General features: G+C 45.1%; 2 protein-coding genes across 4 annotated transcripts in view; one reads left to right on the top strand and one right to left on the bottom strand.

Annotated features, from left to right (window-relative positions):
- The window catches only part of LOC138958423 (uncharacterized), a 45878-nt gene that overhangs the window by 25678 nt on the left and 4527 nt on the right, over positions 1–15673 (top strand). For both annotated transcript variants that reach the window (XM_070329565.1, XM_070329564.1), the window contains 12 exons: positions 7466–7534; positions 7851–7937; positions 8457–8540; positions 8955–9044; positions 10075–10197; positions 10932–11027; positions 11578–11688; positions 12086–12154; positions 12724–12813; positions 13521–13601; positions 14323–14433; positions 15192–15293. In XM_070329565.1, coding sequence (XP_070185666.1) covers positions 7466–7534; positions 7851–7937; positions 8457–8540; positions 8955–9044; positions 10075–10197; positions 10932–11027; positions 11578–11688; positions 12086–12154; positions 12724–12813; positions 13521–13601; positions 14323–14433; positions 15192–15293 — 1113 coding nt within the window. The remainder of the gene's footprint in view (positions 1–7465; positions 7535–7850; positions 7938–8456; positions 8541–8954; positions 9045–10074; positions 10198–10931; positions 11028–11577; positions 11689–12085; positions 12155–12723; positions 12814–13520; positions 13602–14322; positions 14434–15191; positions 15294–15673) is intronic.
- Positions 373–7386, bottom strand: LOC138958421 (uncharacterized). Of its 2 annotated transcripts, XR_011453400.1 has the most exons (3): positions 6740–7386; positions 1234–6449; positions 373–942 (listed from the first exon to the last, which is right to left on the bottom strand). XR_011453400.1 is itself a non-coding variant. In XM_070329563.1 (2 exons), exon 2 carries the CDS (start codon positions 5155–5157, stop codon positions 1954–1956), a length of 3204 nt encoding a protein of 1067 aa, XP_070185664.1. In that variant the 5' UTR covers positions 5158–6449; positions 6740–7386; the 3' UTR covers positions 949–1953. The 2 variants fall into 2 exon arrangements, 1 of the variants encoding a protein (XP_070185664.1); XM_070329563.1 differs by lacking the exon at positions 373–942 and having other exon boundaries at positions 949–6449.

The raw sequence follows: 15673 nt of genomic DNA, 5'->3' as shown, positions 1-15673 counted from the left end.
ATCTCCCTTCCTTCGTGCGGTGCGCCGGCACAGCCGGCGTACACCCGGCAAAGCCGGGTATTCGGCTCGACTTCTTCCAGGCGAAGCCGTACCCGGCGAAGCGGGTATTCATCTAGTAGGATTATATGCTGTGAAGATTATTCTGTTTTTTCTGTTGATGTTTGTTTGCTGTACTAAGTTTATGCCTGCTGGGGATTTTGGGTGATTTTCACTCCAGCCATAATCTACCACGACATCTAGTTATTGTTTTAAGTAAGTAAATTAGTGAGTTTGTCGTTTGAATAGTCTGTCTTTGTGTCTGGTTCTCTGTCTTTTTCTTGGTCTGTATCAGCCTTTTAATCCGTTGCTCTGTCTTGTGTTTGTCACGTTTCAATATATCACTCAAGGTGATTATGAACCGGTTAATTACTACTAATTAACTAACCACACCACGATCCACTCTCGCAGTCATACAATTAAATAGAGTCAACAAAAGTATAAGTTTCAGACGCCTGTTTATGTATAAACTCTCCACCTCCCTCGAGCCTTCACTCAAAATATGTTCCTTTTACGTTCTCAACACGTAAAAAACCAGTGTTCACTGACAAAATGCCAGTACTATGTAGAAAATTATAGTAACACGCTGAACCCGTGTAAATACAGTCGAAATGAGAATGTTCTGTTCGAAAAGCTCTAGTTCGTGCAGGTGTCACACACCCCACGTTGTCACTACTCCAATGAAATCATAGATACGAAAAGACAACGGTGGTCAACGGGGTGCGTACGACATGGTGCACTTAGCTTTATCTCTGCTGCTGCTGCTTAGCCGGTATGCTGGTTAGCCGGTCTCCTGGTTAGCCGGTCTCCTGGTTAGCCGGTCTCCTGGTTAGCGTAGCCTCAACAGTTCCCGCCAGAGTCAGCCGTGCCGATGTTACGGGAACGTAACGAACGAACGAAGGAAGGCTGCAAACAGAAAGCATCGGTGCACTTAACATGTCAGCTACCCCTCACCCACCACCTTAAAACATGTCATCTTTAAATATCTCATCGAGCACGTGGGCCTGCACAAAACTGACTTTTTACAACAACAAAACAGCCATTTTCCGTCCTTCTCTCCCTATCTGCAAAACCAATATACAGATTAGTATTTTAGCGTCACAGAGAGTAAATTATGCGCTAACCTGGAAAGAACAACAGAGAGTATTTCATTCCACAACACAGACTCATCAACAGCGTTAAATAATGATTTATTACCTCAAAAGCCTATGATTGTAACTCTCAATGGAAGCAAAGTCCGCCTCCTCCCTGGAACAGTCTCTGTTCGTCAACAGTGACCCAAAACGTCCAGAACCCCTTGTCGAATCCTTATGCGAAAGCCATCGCCGACGAAGGAAATGTGACGACTTGTCCTCAGCAAAATACGTGGCAGAGGAAAGGAATAACTTGTGGAAGTTCCCCTAGAGTGCCGAATATGATACTCGGTGAAAAACCATCATACTCTAGTAACTGTGTGTTAGGTCCTTCCCCTTCTGCCGCTGGGTGTCAAGTGTGTCGTCCTTGAGTCTCTGACAGACCACCTAGCCAAATACACGTGACTGACCTTGTCACCAAACCAGTCCAGCTATACACAGTTTTGCCTCCCCAAGCAGGAAAAAAGACACGAGAAACTCAATCCCTGAAAATCCCGTGCGCGCTGTCAGCGAAAAAAACCGTCAGCCCTATGACAGCAGAAACCTGCACTGTGAAGCTCGTGCGTTTCAAAACATCCGTGCTCGGGAGCACTGTCAGCAAAAACTCTGCTGTGTCCAATATCACGCACAGGCGCTTTCTATCATACATTGACCCAGAACAGGCACTCCACTGAGTGACGCTTTCTTGGTCTCTGTCACCCGATCGTGACACACCTCCCCTCTTCAAGACGAAACCTCGGTTTCGCTCACAGTCATGTTCTCCTCTCCAGCCCGAGAGAGAAAGTCAGCTCCAACATTGTTGGCGCCCGGAATGACGCGTACCGTGAATTGGTACGGTTGGAGAATCAACGCCCAGCGCATAAGTCTGGCGTTTGCCAACCTTGCAACCTGAAGATATTGCAGAGGTTGATGGTCTGTTTCCAGACAGAAAGGTCGTCCTCAAGAACGAGCAACCCCTCGTTTCACCCCTGATGACTGCAACCTTCTCTGTCTTCTTGTCTTTGTTCTTCTCCCCGTAGGCTGTCCTCTCTATGTAGGCGCGCAGCAGGTTGGCGTGGTACAGGCGTGCTTTCCCGTGCATCATGATCCTGTAGTCGTTTTGGCCCACTTTCGCTGTCACCTCAAAAGGTCCTTGCCACTGCAGTTGTAGCTTGTTGTGTTTGACAGGTAGAAGTAGCAACACCCGTTCTCCAATCTTGAAGCTGCGCGGCCGTGCCTTGCGGTCGAATCCTCGCGCGTAACGCTGTGCTGCTCTTCCCAGGTTCTCTTGAGCCAATTTGCAGGTCTCTTCAATCCTGTTCCTGAGTTCTACGATGTAGGTCGCTGTCGTCTGCACCTCCTCGTCAGCTTCTTCGTCCGTCCAAGCTTGACGCAGGATAGCCATGGGACCGCGTACCTGTCTGCCGTACAACAACTCAAATGGGGAAAAACCCAAGCTCTCCTGAGGAACCTCGCGGTATGCAAAAAGCAATGCTGGGATGTACCTGTCCCACGTGCGTGGTTTCTCCTGAGCTAGTTTCCTCAGCATGGTCTTCAAGGTGCCATTGAACCTTTCCACCAGTCCGTTGCACTGAGCATGGTAAGGAGTGGTGAAGTGCTGCTCCAGTGATAGCAGTCGTGCTGCCTCCGCCATCACTCCTCCCGTGAACTGCGTGCCTCTGTCGGTGAGTACCTCTGATGGAATTCCCAGCCGGGACCACATAGTAACCAGAGCCTCAGCTACTCGCGTGGCTTCAATCGATTTCAGAGGGATCGCCTCTGGGTATCGAGTAGCGTAGTCCACCATGGTCAAAATGTATCTGTTTCCGTCCTCAGACGCAGGCAAGATGGGCCCGATGATGTCCACTGCCACCCGACGAAAGGGTTCGTCGATGAGCGGCATCTTCTCTAAGGGGACCTTCCTCACCCTTCCTTTGGCAACCACCTTCTGGCACTTATCGCAGGACGCACAGAAACGTCGGACATCCGTGCAGATGCCTGGCCAGTAAAAGTGGCGCCAGACACGATCCGTGGTCTTCTTGGTACCAAGATGACCTCCCAGAATCGAGTCGTGTGCCGTTGCCATGACACCCTCGCGAAACTCGCGAGGCACGACAACCTGTTTGAATGTACCTTCTTGGTTGCTGAACTCACGGTAGAGCAACTTCTTGTCCCTGAGGAACTTTGACCTCCCATGCTTCCCGCTCAGCTTCACCTTCCCCGACTTCGCGTGCTCCCGAGGAGTAGCTAAGGTCGGGTCAGAATCCTGAGCCTTCGCGAGAAGCGCGGGGGTCACGTTCCCCAGGGCAGCTCGTGCAGCAGGTAGGGGTTTGAGAGGTTTGTCCTCTCGCTCCGCCTGTGCCCGCGTGAGCACTGAAATGACGTCGGGAGACCGATAAACGGGAACCTCCCTGGTGACGCCGTCCACAAACTGAACCCGGTTTCCAATGAGCAGGTCGCATGGAGGATCGTCCATGACGACGGCCACAATGGTCCCCGTGAACAACGGGGTTACGACCTTGATCACTGCCGTGTTCAAGTCGTAAGCGTGAGATGCCTCGGCCATTCTCACCCTGATGCTGTCTCCTGTGTAGGCCATAGCTGGAACTAGACTCGCCCGAACCACTATCATGTCTGCCCCTGTGTCCCGCAGACCTTCGCCCTTCACTCCGTTAACGTAGACGTTGCAGTGGGGCTGGAAATGTTTCCTGGAGCACGGAACGCAGAGTTGTGGGATGGTGCATGAGCTCGTGACGTCCCTGAACTCCTCACTGCCAACAAAGTGTACGCCCTTCTGGTCAGCCTGTCTCTTGTGGCAGTCCTTCTTCACGTGGCCCCGCTTGTTGCAGTAGTAACACTGGATGTCAGTTCTGGAACTCGATCCCTTGTGTCCCTGATCGTCCTTCCCGTCCTTGGGTCCTGAAGAACCCGAATTTCCCGTTTTTCCTGGCCGTGAGCCTGAAGATTTGCCGGAGATCGCCTGGGCGTCCTCGTGCACTCTGATCCAGTCGGCTGCCTCCTGAGTAGTCTTGGGCTGGTGCTCCTGCACGAAGGTCACCACCTCAGGTCGCAGGCTGGACATCAGTTGTTCCATGACTATGAGGTCGGCAAGGTCGTTGACGGTCCAGTCCTTTTCGGCCATCTCCACCCAGCGCCGCAGGTAGAGGTTAAGGCGTGCCACAAACTGATGACTCAGCTCGCCGCTCAGTCTCTTGCTGTTACGCAGACGTCGTCTGTAGGCTTCAGCAGTCAGGTTAAAGCGCTGGAGTAACGCCTTCTTAAGTGCCTGATAGTCTCTCGCCTCGTCGTCCTCCAAAGCGTTGTAGAGCTGCAATGCGCGTCCCTTTAAGCAGGTGCTAAGGCGGCTAGCCCACGTGGCCTCTTCCCACTTCTGGTCAGATGCAATGCGCTCAAACCGGCGTAAAAAGTCGTCGAGCTCGTCCTTGTCATCGTCGAACGTCGGCAGTCTCGTACGGTCGGCAACAAACGTCGGCGCGCTAGCCTGAGTAAGCGTACCCTTCTCGGCCTGTAGCCTAGCTAGTTCTAGCTGGAGATCGCGATCCGCCTGCTCTTTCTCTTTCCGTTCCTGTCTGTCAAGTTCGGCCTGTCGTTCCTGTCTCTCAAGCTCGTCTTTCTTATCCTGTCGGTCACGTTCGTCTTTCTCTTTCCGTTCTTGTCTGTCACGTTCGTCTTTCCTTTCCTGTCTGTCTCGTTCAGCCTGTCGTTCCCTTTCTTGTCTGTCAAGTTCGTCTTTCTCTTTCTTGTCCTGTCGGTCACGTTCGGCCTGTCGTTCAGCCTGTCGTTCCCTTTCTTGTCTGTCAAGTTCGTCCTTCTTGTCCTGTCGGTCACGTTCTTCTTTTCTTGTCAGTCGCTCAAATTCTTCCTTCCGTTCTACTTCTAAGCGTTTTAGAACGCTTCGGGCTCTAACGCGTGCGTCTCGCTCAGTCGGTTGCTCGCTGCCAGGAGTCTCGAAAGTTTTTCTCCTCGTCGGAGATCCCCCTGTAGCCATGGTTAGTTTTAGCAAAGCTTTATCACAAAAGTAAGTCTAACGCAGCTATAGCTAGAATACGCGGTGACGAAAGCGGTGGATACAAAAATCCAGCAACCGGAAAATGCAGAAGAAAAATCCAAACGGTGTAGAACAAATCGCGTAGCCTACTTTATGGCTGCTTTCTGCGGTGAAACAAAGTGTTTCCCACAGCCGTGGCCTACTTTATCGGCTGCTTTTTGCGGTGAAACAGAGTGTTTCCCACAGCCTTGGTTAGGACAGAAGTCCTCGGACCCTTCCCCCCCAAAATTCCAACAAAGTCAAAATATGGAGAAAAATCCAAGTAAAACAAGACGGTAGAAAATGTAACCTGTTACGGAATGCGAAACAACAATGTAGAGAAAACTGAGTAAAACGAATAACAAATCCGCTAACCCCGCTCAGCTCTCTGCAACGGAAAACTCTGAACGTACAACAACAAAGATTCACAAACAAAGGAAAGGGAGATAATCACAGTTAGCGCATACAATAACTCACAAATTACAATTTACATTTCCTGCAAGATGTGAATCGCTTAAGGTGTGGTATATGATCAAAACTATACAAAAAAGGGTAGCACCAAGCAGAAAATAAGTCGAGCACTGACGAGATTATCTGCTCTTAGTTCTCCTTAATTGGTGGGTCTTTATCAGTTGGAAATTAACTGAGTAAATCCCGGCTTGGCCCCCACGTGTCACGTTTCAATATATCACTCAAGGTGATTATGAACCGGTTAATTACTACTAATTAACTAACCACACCACGATCCACTCTCGCAGTCATACAATTAAATAGAGTCAACAAAAGTATAAGTTTCAGACGCCTGTTTATGTATAAACTCTCCACCTCCCTCGAGCCTTCACTCAAAATATGTTCCTTTTACGTTCTCAACACGTAAAAAACCAGTGTTCACTGACAAAATGCCAGTACTATGTAGAAAATTATAGTAACACGCTGAACCCGTGTAAATACAGTCGAAATGAGAATGTTCTGTTCGAAAAGCTCTAGTTCGTGCAGGTGTCACACACCCCACGTTGTCACTACTCCAATGAAATCATAGATACGAAAAGACAACGGTGGTCAACGGGGTGCGTACGACATGGTGCACTTAGCTTTATCTCTGCTGCTGCTGCTTAGCCGGTATGCTGGTTAGTCGGTTCGCTGGTTAGCCGGTCTCCTGGTTAGCCGGTCTCCTGGTTAGCGTAGCCTCAACAGTTCCCGCCAGAGTCAGCCGTGCCGATGTTACGGGAACGTAACGAACGAACGAAGGAAGGCTGCAAACAGAAAGCATCGGTGCACTTAACATGTCAGCTACCCCTCACCCACCACCTTAAAACATGTCATCTTTAAATATCTCATCGAGCACGTGGGCCTGCACAAAACTGACTTTTTACAACAACAAAACAGCCATTTTCCGTCCTTCTCTCCCTATCTGCAAAACCATATACAGATTAGTATTTTAGCGTCACAGAGAGTAAATTATGCGCTAACCTGGAAAGAACAACAGAGAGTATTTCATTCCACAACACAGACTCATCAACAGCGTTAAATAATGATTTATTACCTCAAAAGCCTATGATTGTAACTCTCAATGGAAGCAAAGTCCGCCTCCTCCCTGGAACAGTCTCTGTTCGTCAACAGTGACCCAAAACGTCCAGAACCCCTTGTCGAATCCTTATGCGAAAGCCATCGCCGACGAAGGAAATGTGACGACTTGTCCTCAGCAAAATACGTGGCAGAGGAAAGGAATAACTTGTGGAAGTTCCCCTAGAGTGCCGAATATGATACTCGGTGAAAAACCATCATACTCTAGTAACTGTGTGTTAGGTCCTTCCCCTTCTGCCGCTGGGTGTCAAGTGTGTCGTCCTTGAGTCTCTGACAGACCACCTAGCCAAATACACGTGACTGACCTTGTCACCAAACCAGTCCAGCTATACACAGTTTTGCCTCCCCAAGCAGGAAAAAAGACACGAGAAACTCAATCCCTGAAAATCCCGTGCGCGCTGTCAGCGAAAAAAACCGTCAGCCCTATGACAGCAGAAACCTGCACTGTGAAGCTCGTGCGTTTCAAAACATCCGTGCTCGGGAGCACTGTCAGCAAAAACTCTGCTGTGTCCAATATCACGCACAGGCGCTTTCTATCATACATTGACCCAGAACAGGCACTCCACTGAGTGACGCTTTCTTGGTCTCTGTCACCCGATCGTGACAGTGTTTCGTAGCTTCTTTGCCAAAGTGTTTAGTGTTGTATTTTTTTACGATTTCTTAAAACTGTACTCTTTTTTTTCAGGATGGAAAAATTGCGGCAGAAATGTACCAGAAAGGAATGTTTTGGCAGAACATCTACGACAAATATCAGGTACACATAAATTTCGCAAAAACGGTTTATGAAATACAGTGTCTGTACTTGTTCTTTTTATCTAATCTCAAGTTTTTGTTTTTCATTTCAGTAAGGGATACACCACATGTGTAGATATTCCCTTTCTCTTTCTTTTTCTTATCTTTGTTCAAGGTTATTAAGAACGTTGTTCTCTGATGTTCACCCAAAAGGAAAATTTTGCAAAAGACAGCAACTTGATTAAGGCCTAGCCTACGTACCATCATGATCAACATTAGACTAATTCGATCACAATGATTGATCAGAAGAGCAATCCATCAACAGTATTGTGTTTCAGCCAGGTATTTTCGGTGCCGTGGAAGAGTATGACGTTGAACGATTCAAGTATCTCCTTCATTGCTGGAGCCGTGCTGACGCCATGAGGGTAAGGTGTGACGTGAATTGATGACGTCATTGTCAGTAAAAGTTATCTAACTAGTGTTAGTGTATTCACAGGTAGGGTCGGTTACGTTGAAAAACCAAATTACAAGCTAGGCAATTCAATAGTCTGACGAAAGTTTCATGGAAGTTTGACGAAAACAATCATAAATGGAAAATGTTTGTATTTTGCTATAATTATGGTTCAAGGTGTTTTGTAAATTAATGTTTTGTATCTTGTGAATTGAAAAGAAAACACTTGCAAACGTCAGTTCAAAATAATTACACTAATACCATAGTAATAAAAATATTTTATGGCACGAATCGTACTATAGCTCTGAACTCTGCGTTGGTCGAACAAGTGAATGGTGCTAGACTTTGTCTCCCCTCCCGAATGGTGCTAGACTTTTTTTCTCTCTCTCTCTCTCCCCCCTCCCTCACTGGGGTACAAAATCGTATCGCAAGTCACACATGATTGCCGCTTCAACGGTCGTCGAATTCCATGCTTTTTTTTTTAAATTTCCAGGATGGCCTGACTTTACGCCAGTTTGCAGCCGCCAGAAAGCACCATGACCTTGTGCTTTTGCTGGATCAACATAGACAGACATTGGTAGAGATATATATTTGTTTGTGTGTGTGTGTGCGGTCCTGCGTCAGTGTTTATGTGTGTGTGTGTGTGTGTGTGTGTGTGTGTCAGTGTGTGTGTGTGTGTGTGTGTGCGTGTGTGTGTGTGTGCGAAGATACTTGGAATAAGTACTGACACTGTGCAAACACCTCTGTTGTGATCTTCAAAACTAGTACTCTGAACGGATGTTGCTTCGAAAAAATTATTTCACGCACTCTTCCATAAAATAAATTAAATGTGTCTTCAAACGCAAAAAGAAAAAGAAAAAGAAAAGGTGAATGCCAGAACTTAAAGGAGTTTGTCATTCAGAATGTTACTGGAGTATTCTGGACTGTAATTCTTCCTATAACTCGTACCTCGACTTTTGGTTCGTGTTTAATTGTATATTGTTTGTGCCAGGACGCCATATTTGGAGTACTTGAGGTGAACCACGCTAAGGTGGAGCACGCAACCCAAAGCGAGAAATGCAATATCAACTACCTCAACAAGGTACATTGTACAATTATCTACAGGGAGAAAGGCATGTCAAGATCTTGCAATTAAAGCAGATTTGTGATAAAATTCGATCGATTTTACCCCCAAATTCAATTTATTCGAAAACGCACTGAGTGGTTAAGTCCCTTGAAATTCTTTCTTTTCTTTCTTTCTTTATTTGGTGTTTAACGTCGTTTTCAACCACGAAGGTTATATCGCGACGATCCCTTGAAATTAATAGATTGCGTTGAAGCTCATTTCAAAGTCAAAATAAAAATGTTCGTCACAAATTACACTCCATGAGGGGAATACATGGTCCAAAGTTCGATCAGCATCACTTTAGTGGAGAAGGGGAACAGTCAGTAATGAGTTTATGTGAGATAAACAAAGCTGACTAACGTCCTCCCTATAGCTGCTTGTCATTCGTTCCCGTGTCATTTGTAACCTTACCTGTTCTGGAAAGATCATTGATGGGACTTTCTCCTTGTATGTAAACGTTGCCAAGGTGGGCCTATTCTGAATTTTGCTTCGGCTTTTAATTAGGCACATTACGTTTTTGTTAGGTCGATTTTGGGGGTACCCTTTTTTGCGGTGAATTGAATGTCATCCGTTCTGCAACGATTATCAAACTTTCACAGCCTCCACCAAAGCTCCTTATTCAGAGGTGAATTCAACGCTACAACAGATAAGACTGTCGTTTAATATTTAGCACAAAGTTGACTTCGTGCAGACTTCTACCAAACGAAGTCTACCAAACAATCAGTGCCAAAGCTTCGTACAGCAAGCTTCATTAACTAGACTTTGCGAAGTGGACTTTGCCCAATAATTTGAGGCTTATAGGTCTTCCCTTCTTGAGCCCAAAGTTGACTTTCCGAAGACTTCCCGATATCTTGTTACCAAAACTTCAGTGCCAAAGCTTCTGCAGCGAGCTTCGTGAAATAGACTTCGCGAAGTCGACTTTGGCCAATTAATTTGAGGCTTAGCGGAGTGGAAGTAGGTGTAGTTTGTCGTGGTGTTCAGTCGTGTCATGGTTGTGTGTCTTCAGGCGTCTGAGCTGACGCATATCCTCCTGCACGCGCTGCGCATGAAGGATCTGAAGATGGTGCAGCTTGTGTGTCGTGCTGGTGCTAACGTCAACCTGCCCATCACGCTGCACAACTATCTCAAGGTATACCCACTAACACAAAGCAAACGAATCCAGCACAAATAGACTGCTAACATCTGAAGATGGTGCAGCTTGTCTGTCGAGCTGGTGCTAACGTCAACCTGCCCATCACGCTACACAGCTATCTCAAGGTATAGCCATTAACACAAACACAAACATATTCAACACAGATAGACTACTAACATCTGAAGATGGTGCAGCTTGTCTGTCGAGCTGGTGCTAACGTCAACCTGCCCATCACGCTACACAACTATCTCAAGGTATAGCCACTAACACAAAAAAAGAAATTCAATACGGATAGACTGCCAACGTTCAAAAATTCAGAATATAAACAAAACAAGAACGGTTAGTTTTTAGAACGTTAATTTGTGACAAAACAAATTCAGTGAACAAGCAAACAAGAACAAACAAAACCAGAAGCTTGACAGGGAATGGAACCGCCACTTGTCGCTAACACACAGGAAAAGAGAAGTTGAATTCAGTGACCCACTTCTTGGGACATAAGACCGCAATTCAGTGCTTTACGTTCGAAAGACCTAATATCATACATATATATATACACGAATAAGTAGATTCCACTAGCCATTTTCCACTACACTTTCCAGCAAATCTTGTTAAGCCTTTCATGGTCACGAGTAGACCAGTTTATAGGAATGAAAACGTTTGCGAAGATTTTTGATTTGTTTTGGGATAATTCTGGTTAGACCATTGCTTTACACGAGGACTGATCATTGCAGGCACCTCTGTACTTTGCGGCCATCAGTCCTCGTCTGCCCGTGGACATTGTCTGGACAGTGCTCAAGTCCAAACCGGACTTTCTGCTCAAGGATCAGGTGAGACAATTTTACAGCTGTTATTGCGTTTGTGCTTGTGTGCGTGCGTACTTTTGAGCGGGCGTGTGTTAGTGTGTGTGTGTGTGTTTGTGTGTTAGTGTGTTAGTGTTTAGTGTGTGTGTGTGTGTTTGTGTGTGTGTGTGTGTGTGTGGTTGTGTGTGTGTGTGTGTGTGTGTGTGTCAGTATGTGTGTGTGTGTGTGTCAGTATATGTGTGTGTGTATGGGGGGGAGGATATGTGTATGTGTGTCTGTGTCACAGTTTGTGTGTGTGTGTGTCAGAATGTGTGTGTGTGTGTGTGTGTGTGTGTGTGTGTGTGTCTGTGTGTGTGTCTGTCTGTCTGCCTGTCTGTCTGCCTCTGTGTGGCTCTCTGTCAGTTTGTGTCTATATGTGTCTGTGTCTCAGTCTAAGTCTGTGTGCCTGTGTGTTTTGACTTAATGCATATATTATTAACAGTCTCTACCTATACTTTTTCTTTTACCTTGTATCATCCGACCTTGGGGAAAACAAAAGAAACAGTCCAGTACGAGTATGCTTTACTTTTTTTTCCAGAGAGGCAGAAACGCGGTGGTTTTTGCTTTGGACAAAAGCAACAGAGAAGTACCTCTGGAGATTATTCAGTTCATGATGCAGAACGGCGTTTACCTGGCAGACAGAGATATGGTCAGTTGCTACATCAGATCTCGCTGTCTATGTCTGTCTGTCAGTGTGTCTGTGTGTCTGTATGTCTGTCTGTCTGTCTTTATCTATGTCTCTGTCCGTGCTCCCCCCCCTCTATAAATCCATTTGCTGTCTGTTTCTAGCGCGCATCATAAACTTAAACACTGTTTGTTCTCATTTTTAAAACTAAATTTTTGGATGGAATGTCAATGTCCAGCTGAAAGTACCTGTCGTGATATAGTAATGTTGGAGGAAAAAAATGTGCAGAATTTATGTCAACAACCACTCATGAGATAACAATATTGTTCAAACCACACGTGTGTATATCATGTAAATGAGGTCGTGTCAATTGTGTCAACAATGACTACACGTAGGTATCTTGTGTACGTGCATGTTACAGACAGGCATCACGACACGGGATGTTGCCAGACTGGCCAGAAGACACGACGTGACCAAACTACTGGACAGGGTAAGTACGTATGTGATTCAATAAGTATTGCAATATGTGCGTTCAAAAATCAAACATGTGGGAAGGGGTGGGAACTTCTGTACGGTTTGATGACTCTGGTTCTGATCCGCAGTTTACAGGAGCAGCTAATATTTTGATAACTACATGCTGCTTTTTTCACTGTATAAGGATTCATAGAGGAGTTGTCTCTGAGAAAGTCGAAGCCGTAAAACTCTGTCATCTTTTTCACAAAAGCTGTACACAAAGCTAGGGGAAAAAGGTATAATTCTAAGACTGCACCGGCATTTGTGCGTACTGTGTCAGCTCTACATGATTTTTTTTCCACATCTGCAAGTTGGTTAGTTATACGTTTACTGAGGATCTGAAGACTATGTGCTAGGTTAATTATATGTCTTTATGAACATTTCAACAGGAAGCTGAAGCCTAATATTGGGCGAAGTCGGCTTCGCGAAATCAACTTCACGAAGCTCGCTGCACAAAGCTTTGAAACTTCATGTTTAATAAAAAGGCTTCGCGAAGTCTTTGCGACGTCAACTTCGGTCTCAATTAGGAGAGTCTTTTGTCCACAGATGTACATCAAGCTACTGCGAGAAGAGGAGATGCTGAAACTGGAGAGGTTGGCCCAAGATGGCTATGACAGCATGCTGATCGACTTCAACGTGAGTGAACTCGTTTTGTCTGCTCTTGACAGCAAACTCAGTTTTCAAATGATACATAATGAGTATGGCGCATGTCTCTGTGAACCTACCACATCATCCTTGGCCGATACAGACCTATATCACATCGTCGGTAACACACAGGAAAAGAGAATTATAATTTCTGGACCCTTTTATGTATAGTATGTGTTACGTGTAGAAGGATTCGGGCTAACTTGACTGAATCTTTAAACAGTGTGTGGGCAGTCTGTTCAGGCAAACTGTACTATTTGACGATGCATGAGGAGTACTACTGGGTTTTTACTGATATAGGGTTATGTGAACGCTCAAGGTCCATGTTACTTTGTAAACCAAATACAGATAATATGTTGATGTTATGCTACTTGGAGGCGTAGTTTGGAGAGAGTATGATATGTGTTCGAATTTGTAATTTGGCGAAATTAAATCTTCACCAAAGGGTCCACCAGAAAATGTTAAACTCCCGAAACATTCACACACAAAAACGTAACCCGAAGTGACCCACAGTCTGCAATGACAAATATGTGTTGCAATGCTCACATTGTTTTCCTTAGATGGTTGATGGTGTGTGTGTGTTAGTGACTTTAAGTCTCCGTGTGTGTGAATGAGTGTATGTGCGCCTTGAGTCGCCTGTTGGTGAGATATGTGCGCGTTACAAATATTCGTATTATTATCATTATTATTATTTTCAGTACCGAGACACATACATCTATGCTTGTGGCAACGAAACAGATGTCGTGGTACAGTTTGTGCAGAAGCTTCCGGCGTTCCAGGTAAGTGCATCGTCACAGTTTTACTGAAATTGTACAGTCGAACCTGTCTTAGGAGACCAGCCAAGTGGTCTCTTTAGACAGGTGGTCTCTTTAGACAGGTGATTTATATAGTCGTAACAACCGTCGAGGATCCTTTGGGGTGGTCTTAATGGGCAGGGGGTCTGTATGGACAGGTGGTCTGTATGGACAGGTGGTCTGTATGGACAGGTGGTCTGTATGGACAGGTGGTCTGTATGGACAGGTGGTCTCCAGGGCAGGTTCCACTGTATTCCTTTTGTGACGTTTAATCCATGTGATCCCAAATATTGTTAGATAACAGTTGATGAACTTGTCAAAATTAAACTTAAAAGGCGTGTCTTGAACAATGCAGGTGTTCTTCACCCACAAAACACTTTGTGGTGATGAGCTGTAGAGGTAACGCGAAGATTTATCGGTGTTATTCAAAGCAACATGTGTGTATGTTGTATTGAGAGGGATATCGTGAACTGCCTTGTCTCTGTAGGTTGCTGTTTAGCAGTCACTTGGTTTTAAATGACATTCGTAAAAATACAGCGTTTTTCATAATCCTGATTGGCAGTAGATTCCGCCGCGAAGCAACATGCAACATGCAACATGCGAAGCAACATGCATAATACTGAAACACTTTCCAACACAGTACTAGAATATGCTTTGACAGTGGTGGATCTTGCATAGTGTGGGGTTTTGTTTTTGCTGGTTTCAGTTGCGAGCCTACCAACTGAGACAAGGTGTGAGAAAGGAACCAGTGGAAACCATCAGACGGCTGATTGAAGACTACCCTAATCCCTACATGCTGGCAAACTGCAAGGACAAAGTGAGGACTCGTCTTTTGAGAACATCAAGCGTTAAATTGTCTTACATTTCACACCAACTGCATTGACGCATGGTTATCTTTCCGAACCTCAATTGTAACGTTTCTGCATCGACAAGATGAGGACACGAAGCCTTGAATTGTGAAGAAGGTATTGCCATGTCAAATCTGAGACGAACTAATCAACCATCCGGTCAAAGACAATTAAATAATGTGAAAACATATGAGGAAATCGTGTGTATCATGCATTTTTCTCTCTCATTTGAATGCAGTGAGCTTTGTGTGTGTCAGTACGGTAAGTTGCCTCTGAAAGTTGTGCTAAGATGCTGGAGGTAGTTCTTGACGTCCTGTCTTCAAAATGTTCACACAGCATTCTTCCGCTCCAAATTTGTTTTCTGTATATATCTGCATATATTTGTCATTTAGTCTTTCTTTCTTTTTCTTGCTGAGTGTATGTACAGTCCAGAGAGGAGACGGACATGGTGTGAGCTTGTCCAGGGGGGTATATGAACATCTCAGTGGCAGGGGGATGGAAGCACTTGTTAATGAGTGGGAGTGTGTATGCGCGTGGTGTGCACGAGGATGTATGCACGTGAGTGATATTTGTAAATGTGTATTATTATAATATCATCTTTGTATTTATATTATTGAAATTGTTATATCTCGATGTACAGCGCTAAGAGCATAGTTAAATTTGTGAAGCGGCGCTATATAAGCTATCTTTATTATTATTATTATTATTATTTATCAACTTTTTTCAGGGAGGACGGAGCTTGCTTCATTTGTGTGTGTTGCACTGGAGAACTGACGTGATGAAGTACCTCCTGTCTCTGCCCTACATAGACTTCGATGTGCAGGACAATGTAAGTGTCCTAGGCTATTCCTTCTTTCCATTTTTAGAAAAATGGACTTATGAAATAATGGATGATCGTTTTGTTTTTTGTGCGTCTCAACATATATGAAACACGCATAGTACCTTTGATGTTGCACTGTGTTTTATTCACCTACCAACCGATTCTACAATGGGCAAGATATCCGTCTCTGTCTCAGTCGTTCCGACAAGAGAACTGTCGTCATACATTTCTTCTGCCAATAGTGTACAAAAGTGAAAACCTCTTTATGTTTTTCTTTTGTCTTGTGAACAAAACAAACGTCGTGAAAACGTTTATTTTCCCATTTCCTTCTGCATATTTGTAAAATATAAAAAGCAAGGCGTGTGTCTTAACATTCATGATTTTCTCTC

This window comes from Littorina saxatilis, linkage group LG2 (genome assembly GCF_037325665.1).
Source record: "Littorina saxatilis isolate snail1 linkage group LG2, US_GU_Lsax_2.0, whole genome shotgun sequence".
In the NCBI taxonomy this organism is placed as follows: Eukaryota; Metazoa; Mollusca; class Gastropoda; order Littorinimorpha; family Littorinidae; genus Littorina; species Littorina saxatilis.
This window is presented reverse-complemented; position numbering and strand designations above follow the sequence as displayed.